Source organism: Rousettus aegyptiacus, unplaced genomic scaffold, assembly GCF_014176215.1.
Source record: "Rousettus aegyptiacus isolate mRouAeg1 unplaced genomic scaffold, mRouAeg1.p scaffold_m13_p_3, whole genome shotgun sequence".
Taxonomy (NCBI): Eukaryota; Metazoa; Chordata; class Mammalia; order Chiroptera; family Pteropodidae; genus Rousettus; species Rousettus aegyptiacus.
In genome coordinates, this window is record NW_023416306.1 from 171234157 (window position 1) to 171251249 (window position 17093).

Sequence of the window (17093 nt, forward strand, 5' to 3'; positions counted from 1 at the left end):
GGGGCAGAGTTTACGCCGTCGGGCCTCCCCGTGGCCGGCCGCCATGGGCCAACGGAGCTATTGCTTCAGAGAGCTGGGTAGGGGTTACGGGCCGTGGGCAGAGGTCAGAGAACATCACAGGTCCCGGGCTTCGGGCCACCTAGCTGCCTCCGGGGACAGGGCTGCTCAAGCGAGGCCCCTCGCCCTGCCGTTCCTGGCCAGCAGGGAGTAGGACAGGGTGGCGGGCTGGGCTGGGGGACGCTGGCGGGGCCGGAGGGACTTTGCCGTGGTCCTGGCCACATGCTCAATGAGCACGAATTCCTGACACCTAAAATAGCCTGGGACATGGGACACGGCGCCAGGAAGCTCTTGTTCAACATCTCGGCAGCTGGTGGCTCCAGGCTGGGAATAAGGAACCATTATTAGCAGTTTCTAAGGCCCTGGACGGGGAGAGCAGGCATGCCGGATTGAGTCAGAACTCGGTACAAGGGTCAAATCAGATCATTATTGGCTACGCGAACTTGAGTGAGCCCTTCCCCAGCTCTGGGCCTGTTTCCTCAGCTGCGTAAGGGCAGCGGGCTAGCCTGCGCGGCGCTCGTACGACTCGGTAGAACACGCGTGTGCAGTCTGCGGTCGATAAAGGCCTCGCCCTGCCTCCCCCCACACGGAGGTCCCGGGGCCCCCCGAGCCCCACGTCTAAGACGGGGGAGCCCGAGCTCTGCCAGGAAAAGTGCCCGTCTCTGCTGCGTCTGGCCCACACGTGCATGTCAACCAGGGGCACTTAAGATCCGACGGAGCACAGGGGCTTTGGGCGGAAGTGAAGTGCAGACTTCAGAGCACACGGCCGAGTTCTGGGGGTTCTGGGTGGGTGGGAAGAACTAAGCGAGGGGCGTGGGGCTTGGGAATGAGAAAGATGATGGATGAAGCTATCGGGGAGCAGAGTGTGTGTCAGGGCCCACGGGTCGAAAGGCAGAGAAAATGTGAAGGAGAAAACTGAGACTCAGAAGACATAAGTGGCTTGCCCCAAACCCACAGGTAACAGGAGGTCGAGCAGAAACACAGGGCAGGCCTGCCCAAAGCCCCCTGGCCCGCCGCGGGCTCGGGGAGCAGGTGGAGCCAGGCCTGAGCGTCTGTAAGGAACCCCTGCGTCTCCTGGGGAAGACTTAGGGCGCTGCGGACGTGGCTAGCATGTCCCAGTCTATTTTCGGGCCTCTGCTGAGAACACAGGAATCCAGACCCAGGGGCCCAGGGGCTGGGACCACCTGTCGGGTCCTTCCCAGCCGAAGGCGGGGTGTGGATGATCCAAGGCCGGAAAAAGTCAAGGCCACCTCTGCACCTTCCAATTTTAGAAGCGCACGTCTCCAGCTCCAAGGCACGGAGTATCATGCCAGGGACTCGACATGACCTATTTAGGACAGACCCTTGCCCGAGACCCAGGCCGGAGTCCCTCCAATCTTTCATTAAGCATCGCAGGTGCCAAGAGGGAATGGTGGCTTTGTTCACTCATGAGGCCTGGAGGGAGGCAGAACATTCTTCAGGGTCTCCGCTCTGTACAAGCACACCGCAGAGGGCCGGAAGTTAGCGTCTGGGGTCCACGACACCCCTGGGGGCTGCTCAGCCAGGGAATTTTGGGAGCAGAGGTTCTGAGGTCTCAAGGGCAGCGAGGGGGACACTTATGGCTGAACACAGGAAGGCTTCGGGCTGGCTCTTCAGTTTGTCCTATCCATCGGCTGAGCAACTCTGTAAAATGGGGCCAAGAACCCACCCTTCCCGGCCTCTTATGGGGATTAACTGATCCCCTGGCAGCTCCCTGCTCATGCTGGCTGCGTGAGGCCCCAGCAGGCCCTGCCTCAGCCCTGGGCTGGCCCTCCTGTCCTGGCCAGCAGCCACACACCGAGGGTGGGGGGGCTCAGCAGAAGGACCTTTCAAGATGAATTTCGCCCAGGGAGCCCGGCCTCGCTCTGCAGGCCCCCTTCCTGGCTGAAGGAGGAAGAGTGGTCGCTTAGCCTGTCACCCCTCCGCCCTGCTGTCGTTCTCCGCACCAGTCCCCCGACCCTCAGAGCTGCTGCCGCCTACGAGGGGTCGGCCTGCTCGGGGGGCTGCCCCAGCCCCGTCGTGCCGGCCAGCACCGTCTTCCCAACACCGGCAGAATCGCCAAGCTTCCTCCGCCCGCCCGGTCCTGTCATTGCCGTTGGCTGACGTCTCGGTGGTTCTGCTGAGTTGGGGTTTGCGTGTTTGCGATCCCCCCGAACAGAGCCTCAGCTGCCGTGCCTGGACAGTTTCTTGGCCTACAGGAGAAAGTAAGGGGGCTGTTTTCACAGCTAAGCAATAGGGTCCCTCTGCCAGGCAGGTTTCATCCTTCTCGTCAGGCCGAATAGCATCTGTATTATGAGAACCGTGGGGTGTCGGGCAGGGCAGGCACGGAGAGGTGAGATGACACATCAAAAATGTTCTGCTGCACGTCCGCCCCTGGTCCAGACAGGGTCACAGGGAATAGATCTGCTTTTCTATGCAACACCTTTGAAAACGCCAGAAAAAAACGTGGACCAAGAGCTGGGGAGCAAGTGAGGTGAGCTCTACGACGGCCCAGCTGACTTCCTGGGGAGAGTTCCAGGCTGTGGTGCAGGGGTGGCAACTGAGTCCCCTGGAGGCTCCTTGAGTCCAGGAGAAAGAGCTGAGAGGCTGGGGACACCGAACCAGCTGGGACTCAGGGCCATGAGGGGCGAGAAAGCCCTGGACATCGACAGAGTGCCCCCACCTGGAAGAAAATGACCTCAGGTTGGAGAAACCAATTTGCTCAGATCCAGGAATTAAAAAAAAAAACTTAAACCACCCAAAGATTAGGGGAAACAGTCCCAGCACTCACACATGGCTGGGAATATCGTCTACTTCCACCTGGCAGACTGGGAACACTCATGTTCACAGGGTATTGAGAATTTTCCAGAAGGGATGGCCTTAGCAGTGCGAAATAATTAGCTAAATAGGCTAAATGCTGCCTCAGGGCTGAGTGGCAAATTATAGAGACGAGAGCCAGAAGGATCAGACTGTTGTTTCCAGGTAACTCGACCGAATCCCAGAACAAAACACAGAACGTTTACAGGAACCCCAAGAAGTGCTGCACAAAAGTGAGGCGCCATTCCCAAAGCCTGGCATCCAGCGTCAATCAAGAACACATGACCCGCCATGAGCAGACTAAGTCTTCAAAACTGACCTAGGACTTACACAGATGTTAGAATTAGCAGAAGAAAATATCGATACAGTTATTATAACTGTATCCCATGTGGGCAGAAGGTTAAGTTAGAGAAGCGGGAGGTACCAAAACAGAACGAAATTGAACTTCCAGAGACGAACACTGCGATGCGCGAGATGAAAGTCACACTGGGTAAGATCGTTGGCAGATTAAGCATCACAGAGAAAAAGATAATTAATTTGACAATTTAGTAATAGAAAGTATCCAAAATGAAACCTACAGAGAAAATGATCCCCCAAATGAAAATAGTGTCGACGGATTGTGGGACGAATCCAAGCAATCTAAGATACGGGTCATTTAAGACCTTGAAAGATGGGGTGACAGAAAAAATACTTGAAGAAGTGATGGCCAAAATTTCCCCCAATTTAAGGAAAACTATAAATCCTCAGATCCAAGGAACTCAATGATCCCCAAGTAAAAGAATAAGAAACCAAATAATCAAACTGCTCAAAACCAGTAATAAAGAAAAAAATCTTAAACACATTCAGAGGTTAAAAGACATGTTAATACAGAGGAATAAAAATAAAAATGAATGTAGAGTTTTTACTAGAAACAATGCAAGCAAGAAGACAATAGCACAACAATATTTAAAATACCAAAACAAACAAACAAATAAACAAACACCCACCCCCAAACAAACCCAACTGTCAACTTAGAATACTTTCCCATGGTGAAACTATCTCCCACGAAAAGAGGCGAGATAAATCTTTTTCTGATCTACAAAGCTGAAAGAATTCATCACCAACGGATCTGACATTTCACCCTGAGAAATGCCATGTTGTCCTTTGGGCATCTAGAAAATGGTATTTGACAGAAATAATGAAAGAATGCCAAAAATGATAATTACATGGGTAAATAGTCAAGATTGTTTTTTATTCTTTAAAACTCTTGGAAAAAATAATTGACACTTAAAATGTTAACAGTCTATTGTAGTGTTTATAATATATGTAAAAGTAAAATTCACGACAACAATAGCACAGCCATTGGGAATGGAGAAATCGAAGTCTGGTAGGAAAGATACCAGACACGAAGTCTTTACTCGAAGGTGGATTGTGGTGAGTTGATGATGAATACTATAAACTGTAATTAATGACTAAAATGGAAAACCAAGGGTTATACAAAAACAAGGCTACAGAGGAAACAAATGGGAATGATAAAAATCATAATTAGTTTCAAGAATGCAGAAAAAAGAGGAACAAGACAACATAGGACTACTCAATCAAATAGAAAGCAAATGGTTAGACGATACTTTTAGACTAAAGTAAAATCAATAATCGCATTGAATGGAAGTGGTCTAAACACCCCCATTAACAGATAAACAAGGTCCAGTGTTGCTTACGACAAACACACACCTCAAGAAAGTATGACACGAGCAGGTTAAAAGTAAAGGGTGGGAAAAGATATGCAATGCTAATACTGATCAAAAGAAAGTTCGAGTGGCAATATTAATACCGGAAGGGATTGATCGATTTCAGAGCAAAGGTTGTCACCGGGGCTAAAAACGCGCTTCGTTCTATAATGGCGATGGAGCCACTGATCAAAAGGACACGAAACCCCAACACTGGCACCTCTAATCACAGAGCTTCAAAACACACTACGGAACGACAAAGAGAACTGCCAGGGGAATTGCCAACTCTGCCATCGTGGTTAGATATTTCAATATTCTCTTTTCAGTAATTGATAGGGCGAGCGGGCAGAGAATCAGTACAGATATAGTAAGCTCGAATAGCACTATCGGCCAACTTGACATAACTGACATTTATAGAACACTCCACCCAACAACTGCAGATACATATTCTTCTCAAGTGTACATGGAACATTTATAAAGATAGATCCTATCCTGGGCCATAAAACAAGTATCAGTATACTTAAAAGGATACAAGTCATACAAAGTATGTTCTCTGCCCACAGTGGAATTAAATTAGAAATCAATAAGGACGCTCTCTGGGAAATTCCCAAGCACTTCGGAACTACATAGCATGTTTCTAAATAACTCCCAGGTCAAAGAGAAATAAAAAGGCAAAGGAGAAAGCGTTTTAAACTGAGTAAAAATTAAAATACAAATATATCAGAATTCGTGGGCTGTCTCTCAGGCTAGGACAGGAATTTATAGCACTGAATGCCTGTGTGTTAAAAAGGAGAAAGGTCTAAAATTGGTGACCTCCCTTTCCAAATGAACAAACTAGAGAAGACAGCTGATTAAACCTACGGTAAGCAGAAGAGAGGAAATAATTAAGATCAAAACAGAAACTGGTACACTATCAAACAGAAGAATAATGGAGAAAATTAATGAAAGCAAAAGCCAGTTCTTCGGAAGATCAAGAACACTGATATACCTTGACCCGGGCCGACTAGGCAGAAAAAGAGAGAAAATACAAACTGCCAGAAGTAGGAATGAGAGGTGACGTCGCTGTATGTTGCAGGTATTAACAGGGAATGAGAAGGTGCTGTGAACGCATGCACGCATGCGAATTCTGCAACTCGTATGACATGGAAAAGCTCTTTGTAAAAGCAAACGATGAAAGCTCACTCAGGAAGCAATCAATAGCCTGAGCTGCATACATATTTTAAAAACTGAATTTATAGTTAAAAACTTTCCCATGGACAGAACTCTAGCTTCATCAGAGAGTGCCACCAAACATTTAGGAAGATTTAGGATCTATTCTTAACAAATTCTTTAGAGAATTCAAGAGGAAGGAATACATTCTAGCTTACTCTACGGGACTAGCGTTAACCTGATATAAAAGCCAGGTAAAGATATTTCAAGAAAGAAAATGTAGATACAAAAATCCTCAGTAAAATTTAGGAAATTGAAGCAAGCAATAAATATATAAAAATGAAAATATTCATGACCAGATGGAGTTTCTTCCAGGAATGCAGGATTGGTTTAATGTTTGAAAGCCAATCAGTGTAATTCACCATGTAAATGCACTAAAAAACGAAAAAACATAAGAACGCTTTAATAGACATAGAAAAAGCACAGTTAAATCTAACATACATTTGAGAGGAAAACTCACAGCAACTAAGAGAAGAAAAGAACTTCCTCGATGTGACAAATGGCATCTATAAAAATCCTACAGCTAATATCGTACTTAATGGTGAAAGACAGAAAGCTTTTCCCCTGAGAACAGTAACAAGACAAGGAAGTCAGCATTGGACTGGGGCTTCTAGTCTGTCTACTAGCCTTTCTAATTCAAAAATGGATGGATGGATAGATAGATAGATAGATAGATAGATAGATAGATAGATATAGATAGATAGATTGACAGATAGGTAGGTAGGTAGGTAGGTAGGTAGGTAGGTAGGTAGGTAGGTAGCAAGCATTCAGATTGGACAGGGAAAAGTAAAACTGTTTTTATTTGCAGATGGCATGATCATCTACATTGGAAACCTCATGGAATCTAGTACAATAAAGCTACCAGAATTAATAAGTGAGTTTAGCAAGATTTCAGATTACAAGATCAATATAAAAAATCAATTGTTTTTCTATACACTAGCAACAGATAATCAGAAGGTGAAATGAAAATGTCATTTACAATAACATCAAAATATACTAAACGCTTACAGATAAATGTGACGAAAGATGAAAGACTCGTACAATGAAAAGTACAAAACCGTCGAGAGAAATTAAAGGTGCAAATAGATGAAGAGCTACGCCTCGGTCATGGCTTGGAAGACTCAGTATTGGTAAGATGTTTCTTCCCAAATCGATCAACAGATAAATGCCATCTCAATCAAAATCCCAGCAGAATTTTTAAAAATTGCAATCGATAAATTTATTCTAAGCCGAGTCTAAAGTTCATATGATAAAGTAAGACCTCCATTATCAAAAGCTACTCTGAAAAGCAAGAAGAAATCTGTAGGCTAACAGCAGCAGTAATTAAAACAGTGTGCCACTGGTAAAAAGAGAGACAAAACAGGTCAATGGGATGGAGTAGGGGATCCAGAAACAGATCACACACACATAGATGGAGTCCCGGTTCTTGACAAAGTGCAAAGACAATTCAGTAAAGAGAGGGTAGCCTTTCCCACAAACGGTACTAGAACAGTTAAATATCCATATGCCAAAAAAAAAAAAAAAAAAAACACCCACATTCACACTGCGCACAAGTACAAAATGTATCACAGCCGAGTGTAAACCCCGAAGCAATAAAACTTTTGAAAAAACATACAGGAAAAAATCTTCGTGAGTTTGGTTTCAGGTTTCTTAATTAAGACACCGTAAACGAGCACACTGATGAACTGGACCTCTTCGAAATTAAAAAATTATCTTCCCCAAACACTTTTAAGCCACAGACTGGCAGAAGATATTTGCGAAGTGTATATTTGAAAAAGAACTTGCATCCAGAATATAGAAAAACTCTCACATCTTAATAAGGAGAAAACAAACAATTCGGTAAAAAATGGGCAAAAGATCGGAGCATACGCTTCACCAAAGACACAGGGATGGCACGCGAGTACACGAAAGCCTGCTCGATGTCGTCGTTTCCTGGGACGATGACACTGAAGGCCGCGATGAGGGACCGACCGCCGCGCGACCATTAAAGGGGCGACGCCGGAGAGGCCGACCACATCGGCCCTGAGCGAGGACCTGCCGACCGGCCAGCCTCTGCCTCAGCTGCCTCATCGCGGCAGATGCTGGGGATGGAGGGGCAGGAAGCTGGGCCTGGGGGTGTCCGAGGCCCTTTCTGCCTGGGCAGAGAGAAGACCGGGGAGACGGCGCGTCTGGGGTAGGGGTGGAGGAGGGAGTGAGGAGGAGGGACAGGCGAGACGCGAGCCTGGGGAGGAAGGCAAAGTAAAGACTCCATTTTTCGGGGCCTAGTCCAGCTGGGACACCTGGCGAAGGAAGAGGGACTAGAGCTGAGAGTCGGACCCCCGACCCCACCCCAGGCCTGGGCCTTTGCTCAGCAGAGTGGTTGCCACTAGCGCAGCTGCTTCTCATCTTCCTCTCCCCGCCCCCCTCGGTTAACAGGGAACCTGCTCCCTGGACAGAGCGAGGCAAAAGCTGGCACTGTGGGGACCGTCGCGCATTCACCCCTGTCTTTGCCCATCTACAAGGAGGGACTGTGCCCTTGCATTAGAAGGAAGCCGCTCCCCCAAAGTCTGCAATGACCCTCCTCTTCCCAGCATTCCGGGGTTCCCCCTGCACCCCACGCTCTCCGAAATCTACCTCAGCAGAGCGGCCCTGAGACACAAGACACAAAGGGGCTCCCTGTATCGGCCGGCACCCTCTGCGGTCCTCCCCTCTGCCCATAAGAAACCCCGTGACTGTGTCTGCGGGGAACCCTAAAACGGAGTGTGTCCCTGGACCCTCCAGTGGTGACATGGATCTCTACCTAGAAGAAGCTCTTCCCTCCAAGATGGCCTCCCCGCCCCAACGCGACTGGAACAAGATAACCCAGCCGGACCGGGGCTGCTGGTAGGCGGCCCTGGGGGAGGGAGCAGGGAGCTTGGACCGGGCCTGACAAAATCACTTTTCATGGTCACACACTGCTGTATTCTTCCGCTTTTGAGATTTTTTTTTTTTTCCCACAAGAAACAAGAATTATTTCTATAATTGTCTTAAAGGTTAAAATATTTTGACAGGTCCCTGATTGGGCTGTTCGGAGAATTAAATGAGATAAAGCTCTGGGGACCATGGGGGTGGCTTTTGGGAGTTTTCTGACTGTTCAGGAAAGAGGGTGGCTCTTCTGCCACCAGGCTCCTGTGCCTCGGTTGCCCACGGGGAGTCATTTGGTCCCCTGAGTTTGTCACTACTTAAATCCTGGCTACTCGTATCCTCCCCAGGATAGATTGTCTTACAAGGTCTCTGATGACTCTTGCATCTTCGTGGCTTGCTTAAGTCTTTGAGTGGAATTTCTAGCCCTAAAGAACTTTAGGGGTGCAACTCTTGTTACAGGATTCAACAGACCTGCCACACTCCCAACCAGAGCATGCACCCCACTTCCCGAGCCCACCTCAACATCGGTCTCAGACCGCTCTCTACCACTGCCCTCCCCAGTCTTTATCTCCAGGGTCCTGTCCCCAATGTCACCTTCTCAGCAGTATGCCAGCCTGGGACAGTCACGAGACTGGGACCCAACCTTAGTGAGGCTGGAGCAGGAAGTCCATTGCCTTCCCTTCTCTAGCTTAGGCATCTGTGATGTTTGAAGTAAAAAACACGCCTCCAGGAACTGTTGTGAGGATCTGGTGAAATAAATGCCAAGTAAAGACCCCTGAGATCACAGTAAATTGAAGAGCAGGCAGTGGCCAGATGCTGGGGGTCCCTAAGGGTACCTCCCCCAGTGGTGTCAGAGGGAGTGTGGCCGCTCCAGGCCCCAGCAGGCAGCCAAGATCCTGCCCAGCTCTCGAGCCAGGAGATCTGGGTGGGGGTCTTCGAGCATTGGGCGAGGGGTGGTGGCTTAGCACAGGAAGTGAATGGAAGCAGAGCTCCGAGGGAGGGTGGTCTTCGGTCCCAGGGGCTGCTCCCAGCTGTGCCTTTAAGGGAGAGAACTCAAGAGCATTCATTAGAGCTTCAGATGAATAGAATTAACATTTTGCCGCCCCTTACTTGTTTGAGTTCATTTGAAAAGGTCTTTGCATGGGTGGGGCTTGGGAACTTGAGGGGCAGTGGGACTGCAGGCCTGAGGACAGGGAATTGGGGTCTTATGTACCCTCCGGGGCTGCTGGGGTGCCTCCCGCCCGCCGCACCTCCCCTGCCTGGTGGCAGAAGAGGTACCGAAGGCTCCAGATCTTAAATTGTTAGATCCCGAGAAGTGACCCGAGCTGGTGGCACCGAAGGTTGCCGCGTACCGTGCCGCAGTGTGCGAGGAAAGGTCTGACACAGTGGTCCCAGCACCGTTCGCGGTGCTGAGGCGCCTGGCTCCCCATTACCGGCTGCGCGCTGGCACCCACATGCGCTCAGGCCCCTGGTGGCCCCGTGACCTTGAACTGCCATGTGCCGCTGTTCATAGTATGGAACTCTGTGCCTCTGGGATGGGGGCCATGGAAACTGCTGTGGGCGATTGTCCCGAAACCATTCCCAGGGCAGAGCCTGGCTGTGACCTCGGCGGTTCGCGCAGGCCCACATGGCCCAGCCTTCCCCCTGCACTACATGCACCAGTGTGGACGTCTACAAAACTGGAGACTAGACGATCCGTTTTCTTGGTCTGTTATGTGCAATAAATTCTCTGATACAATAAAAAATTATACATGGTGAGAATTCACAGGAAACTGACGCACCAGGCTCCTGAAATCCCTGACGCAGAGTGGGGTGTAGGAAGGGAGATATCACCCAGGTCTCTCCCTGGGTATGAGGAAAGGACGGTTTAAACAGAACGACTTGGCTGGTGTCACCTCGGAAAACTATGGCTCCCACTCTGGGGACCCCAATTATCAGGGAGAACATGAAAGGAGTAGGCGAGGGCTCTCAGGCTGACATTGATAAGTCACGAGCCTAACAAGCCCCTTCCATGGCCCGGAAGCCTCTGCTCCTTTAAGACCCACCGGGATGGGAAAGACCAAACCGCCCAAAGAATTACCATATTCCCAAAGTACCAAACTGCCCTCCTGCTGCTCGTTGATGGCCCTCGGCCTGCGCCTGAGCACTGGGAGGGGCAAAGCTCCCCCAAAGAATGGGAGCGGACCCACCCCTCAGTCAAAGAAAGCACAACTTTTTTTTTTTTTCAGTCCCGGGAACTATAGAGTTGAGCTTTGGGATTCCCAGCGAGATTTGGCACCTGCAGGGCTTCCCCAGGACCTTCGAGCCCAGGTGCAGGACTGGGCTGCTGAAGGCTAGAGCGTGAAAGGGATTTGACAGCCTCAGGCCCTAAACAGAGATTGCATTTTACCGGCCTTTGAGAGGTGACTTCCCTTGGGCTGTGGTTCGCCAGTGGCCCGCGTGGTTTGCCGTGGCCCACGTGGTTCGCCAGTGGCCCGCGTGGTTCGTGGTGGCCCACGGTTCGCCAGCGGCCCACGTGGTTCGCCAGTGGCCCGCGGTTCGCAGCGGCCCACGCGGTTCGCCGTGGCCCACGCGGTTCGCCAGTGGCCCGCGTGGTTCGCCGTGGCCCGCGTGGTTCGCGGTGGCCCGCGGTTCGCCAGTGGCCCGCGTGGTTCGCCAGTGGCCCGCGTGGTTCGCGGTGGCCCGCGGTTCGCCAGTGGCCCGCGTGGTTTGCCAGTGGCCCGCGTGGTTCGCGTTGGCCCGCGGTTCGCCAGTGGCCCGCGTGGTTCGCGCTGGCCCGCGGTTCGCCAGTGGCCCGCGTGGTTTGCCGTGGCCCACGTGGTTCGCCAGTGGCCCGCGTGTTTCGCGGTGGCCCGCGGTTCGCCAGTGGCCCGTGTGGTTCGCCAGTGGCCCGCGTGGTTCGCGGCGGCCCGCGGTTCGCCAGTGGCCCAGGGCTTGCCAGTAGCCCAGGGCCAGCCAGTGACCCGCAGTCTGCCAGTGGCCCGCGGTTCACTGGTGGCCCAGGTGGTTCGCCAGTGGCCCGTGGTTCGCCAGTGGCCCGCGGTTCACCGGTGGCCCGCGGTTCGCCAGTGGCCCAGGGCCAGCCAGTGACCTGCGGTCTGCCAGGGGCCTGCAGCTCGCCAGTGGCCCGCGGTTCGCCAGTGGCCCGCGGTTCACCGGTGGCCCAGGTGGTTCGCCAGTGGCCCGCGGTTCGCCAGTGGCCCAGGGCCAGCCAGTGACCTGCGGTCTGCCAGGGGCCCGCGGCTCGCCAGTGGCCCGCGGTTGGCCAGTGGCCCATGGTTCGCCAGTGGCCCGCGGTGTGCCCGTGGCCAGCAGTCAGCAGCGCCAGCACTATAATCCTGCACATGTGCCGAGGTTGGCCACAGCTCCTCCGGCCTTCCCGCCCCGCCCCTGCCAGGCCGTGGTTTGTGCCCATGGTTCAGGATGATTTACCAGGTTTCACTGGCATTTGCTCAAACCTCTGATCCTTCGAGTGGTGTTTAATCACTCTCCAGATCTAGGGCACCAATTTCCAGTCACACCAAAACGTCTAGGGTTTGCTCAGCGCATCTCTTGCTGGTGGAGAGAGGGCAAGAATAGTCGTAATCACGACATCTCTTCGGGATGACTTTGGTAAATTGTACCACTGAGGCAGCCTCTTCAGGGCTGCTGGGGATTCCCTGTTCCTTTAAGAGGAAACTCAAGCCTCTGAGGAAGCGCCGCGCTCCCCTTACTGTTTTGCAAATGACTCTCTGTGCCCGAGGCGGTTCCTCCCTGGGAGTGACACCTTTGAGTCTCGGGGTCCAAGGAATTGACTTTGGGATCTCTGTGGAGTTTTGGTACCTGTAGTTTTCCCCAAGACCTTAAGATATTCCTTTGGCTGCGGGGCTGGGGTTTGCCCATTGCCTGTGGTTCGCCAGTGGCCCGCGGTCAGCGGTACCGTCATCCTGTGGTGTCGTGATTGCGACACCGGGTCTGCCCGAGCCCTGGCTCCCCAACCCTTCTATGCTTGGAGGCACTTCTCTGCCCGCCAGCTCACTGAGACTCACCATCGTGCGCCCTCCTGTGTGACTTCACGGGTCTCCGCGATTCTCAGATCCGTGGGTTCTCACGGCAAGGTACCTGAGCGGTCCTGCTAACCACAGTGGGTCTCGGGCAATTTTGTCACCTCTTGAGGATTCGCTGGAATTCTGCAGAAGAAATGGCTTCAGACCCTTGTCCCAATTTAGGAGATTTGTCTGAGGGGGTGGAGGGTCCCTAAGATCCAGTTCTGTTGAGAGTCCACCTGTAACCCTGATTCTTCCCCCTTATGGTTCGCGATCCTGGCACCCGGGCGCCGAGAGCAGCCATTTTGGGATTCTCCCAAAGTGGAGGACAGAAGACCCATTTCCTAGCATTGTTATGTTGAGTAAGTGAAACAAATGCCATGGGGTAGTTCCTGAAAACACCACGAACTGTAAGAATGTCCCAGAACTAGCCCTCAGGACCCACGAAATCCTCGATCTATAGGCGGGGTGTGGTGATCGCATTGGCTCCTACCCGCATCTGCGGAGGACAGTGTAACCAGAAGGTTTGTACCGGGGCTGCTCCGAAACGTCCTGCGCCTGCTCTGCAGCCCTCCTGTGCAGGGCGAAGGATAGGACAAGATGGACAGCAGCTGGCCTCCTGCTAAGATGCACTCTGTGCATTCCACCCTCAGAGCTGCTCCTCACAGCTGGCCTGGGGAGGACCTGTTCCTTTAAGAGCAAACTGGATAGAGTTGAAAAGACCAGCTCATCTCCCGAACTCTGGGAGGTGGGGGTGGAGGGTGGGGGGTGAGAAGCCCCCCTCCCCACTGCCCCCTAGCCTTACTGTTTTGCAAATGGTTCTCCCGCGGGGGGGCTGGTCTGATCTGTTGTTCTGAAACTGAGGGTCTTTATGACTTTGATTCAATTTAGCTTTAAATCGTAGCTCTAGAAATCCTATCTCTCTCTCTCTCTCACTCTGTCTCTGTCCTCTTCTCTCTCTCTCTCTCTCTCTGTCTTTCTCTGTCTGTACCTCAGAGGCCCAGCCTCTGCCCTGGATAATCAGCAACCCCCGGGGGCCCCAAGGACAGTCGCCTGGACCTGACTGATGGTCACGCGGTCTGGACCTGAAGATAACATCTTGGCTTAAGTTATGTTTCAGCTCCTGAGCCCTAAGGTGGAACGACCCCCTGGCCACTTTCCCATGAGACCAGACAGAGGGACGCCGGAGCAGACCTCAGAACTGTCCTCGAGACCTGCAGGCATGATTTATCATTCTCATCTCACCTCCCACCAGCCAGCTCCCTGCACAACCACGAACCCCTACCCATGGTGACTTCTGATTTTACCCTGTAAAATCTGTTACCTAAATACCCGGGTTATTGGGCTTTTCAGCATCAGCTTCCCATTTTCCTGGGTGGCGCCATTCATAATAAAATAACCCACATTTTTCCATTGCAATTCTCAGTGTTCATTGTTTGGCTCTGCTGGTGCTAGGCGGATGAACTCTTTCTGTTCGACAACCGTTCTAAGAATGAACTGTGCTTTTAGGCCTGGGGTCTGAGCTGTTGAGTTTTGGGGTCTACTGAAATTTGGCACCTGTAGCTCCATCCTTTGAGCAGTGCATAGCCCTGCTGTGCCAAGGGTAGACTGCCAGGCAGCTTGGGAGTGAGGACAATATATTCACGCCCCACACTCAAATCAGGGATGGCCAGGAATGTGCGGGTCTTGGGGAGCAGACTGCAATTGCCAGGCTGGGGTTTGCCAGTTGCCTGCTTACATCGGTTGCCTGCGCGGTCCGCCGGTTGCCCGCGGTCCTCTAGTTGCCCATGGTCGGCTGCGCCGTAATTCTGCAGCCCTGTAGTTGGCCACACTAATCTGCCCTAACCCCCTGGATTCCTGGATGCGTTTCTCTGCGGCACAGTTTACTGCGATTCACCACAATTCGCCATGGTTCATGATTTCACGGGTCTCCATGATTCTCAGTTTCGAGGGTTATCTACGGATCTATGGTCCTCTGGCAACTTTGTGCAAAACTCAAGTATTTGCTGAAAGGCTGCAGCAAAATTGCTCCAGGCCCTTGTCTGGCACCTCCCCCACCTGAATCTCTGCATTTCAGGAGGAATTGATACTTGACTCTTAGTCGACCCTCCCCCAAGGCTCAGGGTTAGCAGTGAATCACCAGCCCGCGGTGGGGGATGGTAGAGTCAGAGGGTGGCTCAGCCTCATCTCCCACTCCCAGGCCGACTTCAGCCTTCCGGGCTGCCTGAGCGGAGGGGGTGGGGTTGTGGGGGTCCTGGCGGTGTCTGGATGTGATGCCAAGCTGGGTGTATTACCCCTGCAAACACGAGCCCGACCCATGTCGTGTGCCACAGCCAGCCTCACTCTCACCCCCACCCACAGGAGCAGACACACGTGTGTGCACAAACACAGACAGGCATGCACACACTCACACGCGTGCACATGCGCGCGTGCGCACACACACACACATTTCTGTTTGGCCCAGCTCCAGCCCCAGGAGCTGGACCTTGACTGTTTCCTGGCCCCAAAGCTGCAGGGACTCAATCCCTGTTCTATTTTTCCCCCCGAGGCCAACCAGAGCCTCACTGGGTCCTGCTTTTCTGGAAGGGAAGGCAGCAAGGTTGCCAGGAGACAGGAGAGCTGGCAAGAGGCAAGGCCAGGGTTCGCCGGGGAGAGGTTCTGTACTCCTCAAAATGCCTGTCTCACTGGGAGGGGGCTCTCACGACAATCTCACGACTTCGGTGCAAAAATCACACCTCGAAGAATTCTCCGTCCCTGACACGCCCATTCACCAGGGCTGGCTGCCACCTCAGTCATGACCCAGCTCAACAAAGCTCTTGTTCCAAGCATGGCGCAAGCACAGGAAGTGCCCCAGTCGGCCCTGAGCGGTGCTGTCTCCTCTGGAAATTCGAGCACTGACATTGACCTATGCTGCCAGGAGAGACCGTTCTGCAGGACCCAGTGCGGTGGGCCCTGGCCCGCCCACGCAGTTCCCAGGCCCCAGCTGCTGGGCTTCTTGTCCCCCCGCATCTCAAGCCAGCAACTTCCCTGGGACAAAGAGGAGAAAGGCCTGGCCGTCCGCAGTCTGGCCCTCATCTCAGTGCTGCCAAGTCGGCGCTGGGAATTGGGGCAAGTCTCTGGGCTCCTGGGAACCCCAGCTGAGGATTCTGTAAGAGTGAAGAATGGGCAGAATTTGGGAGTAAAAACAAGTACACGACACCCTACCGTGATCCCCAAAGTTACGGTAAATTCTAAGAGGAGCCCTGAACCGATTCCTTGGGAACCCCCAAAGAGCCCTCCGCACAGTGGTGTTGATGGGGTGCCAGCCTCTTCCCAGGTGCCAAGAGGCAGCATGGAACCTGCGGGGTCCATGGAATCCGTGGTCTCCCCTCTCGGCCTGCAGCAAGGGCCGGTGGGACTCAGCCCAGGAAGTAAACAGAATGAACTCCCCTGGGGGAGGGGTCTTCGGCCCAGGCTGCTTCCAGCTGGGCTTTCTCTGTTTCTTTAAGAAGGGGAAGAACTCTCCAGCCTGGAGTTTTCAGGTCCCGGCCTGGTCTTGCTAGTTTGTAAATGACTGTGTCTGAGCTGGGGGAGGGGTGAGGATCAAGGCTGCCCATCCCCCTCTCCTGCTCGGCCCTGAGCACGGAGGACTGGGCTTCAGGGTCTGTGAGTCTCAGAGGAGGCGTGGCACCCGCAGGGTTCACCCCGAGACCATCCAAAGCCTCTTGGGTGCTTCTGGTGGCCCATGCTTATCCTTCGAACAAACAGAAAAGGGACTTTGGGGACGTGCAGATAGATGTGTGCCCGGGTTGCTTGGCAGCTTTGAAAATGGGAGAGTTGGAATGGTCTGGGCTCCAAAGAGCACTTTTGAACGATGAGTGGGCCTGTGAGATCCGGGTCCTTGTCTGGGCAGCGCGGCTGGCTGCACTGTGGCTCGGCGGGGCTTGCCGTCACGGCCGCGGCCCACGGTCGGCGGTGCACGGCCACCTCCTGCACTCGGCCTGGGGCTTTGTGTCCGCCGTGGTGACTGCCGCCCAGCTGCAGGGTGGGGGACTGCCCGGATCACAGGGTGGGGGCTCTCTGTGCTTCACGGCGACGCCCTGCGGTGTGACACCCACCTCGTGGCAGTGCGGGCATGTGCCTCCCGTGGGAACTGCCACAGGCCTTTCTCTCAAGTTAGGGAGACGGAGGGCACTCCCTGGAAGGCCGGCTCCAACTGACGTTTGTGTGGGGCTCCCCACCCCACTGTGCCGGCCAGGCATAACCACGTCCCCTCCTGTGTGCCAAATAAGGGGGCCATGTTGGCTTATCGCAGTGCGTGGAGTGGGGGGGGGGGCACAGATCACTCCTCAGCCTCCTCGGGGTTCTCTGTCACCGTGTGGCCAAGAACTCAGTTCAGTACTCCTGAGCCTGCGCACGG

At 53.0% G+C, this 17093-nt stretch overlaps 1 protein-coding gene across 1 annotated transcript in view; it reads left to right on the top strand.

Annotated features, from left to right (window-relative positions):
• Positions 1-15521: 15521 nt before the first annotated feature.
• LOC107497568 (nascent polypeptide-associated complex subunit alpha, muscle-specific form) overlaps positions 15522-17093 on the top strand; it is a 41961-nt gene continuing 40389 nt past the window's right edge. Inside the window, exon 1 of the mRNA XM_036239555.1 lies at positions 15522-15842. Coding sequence (XP_036095448.1) covers positions 15522-15842 — 321 coding nt within the window. The remainder of the gene's footprint in view (positions 15843-17093) is intronic.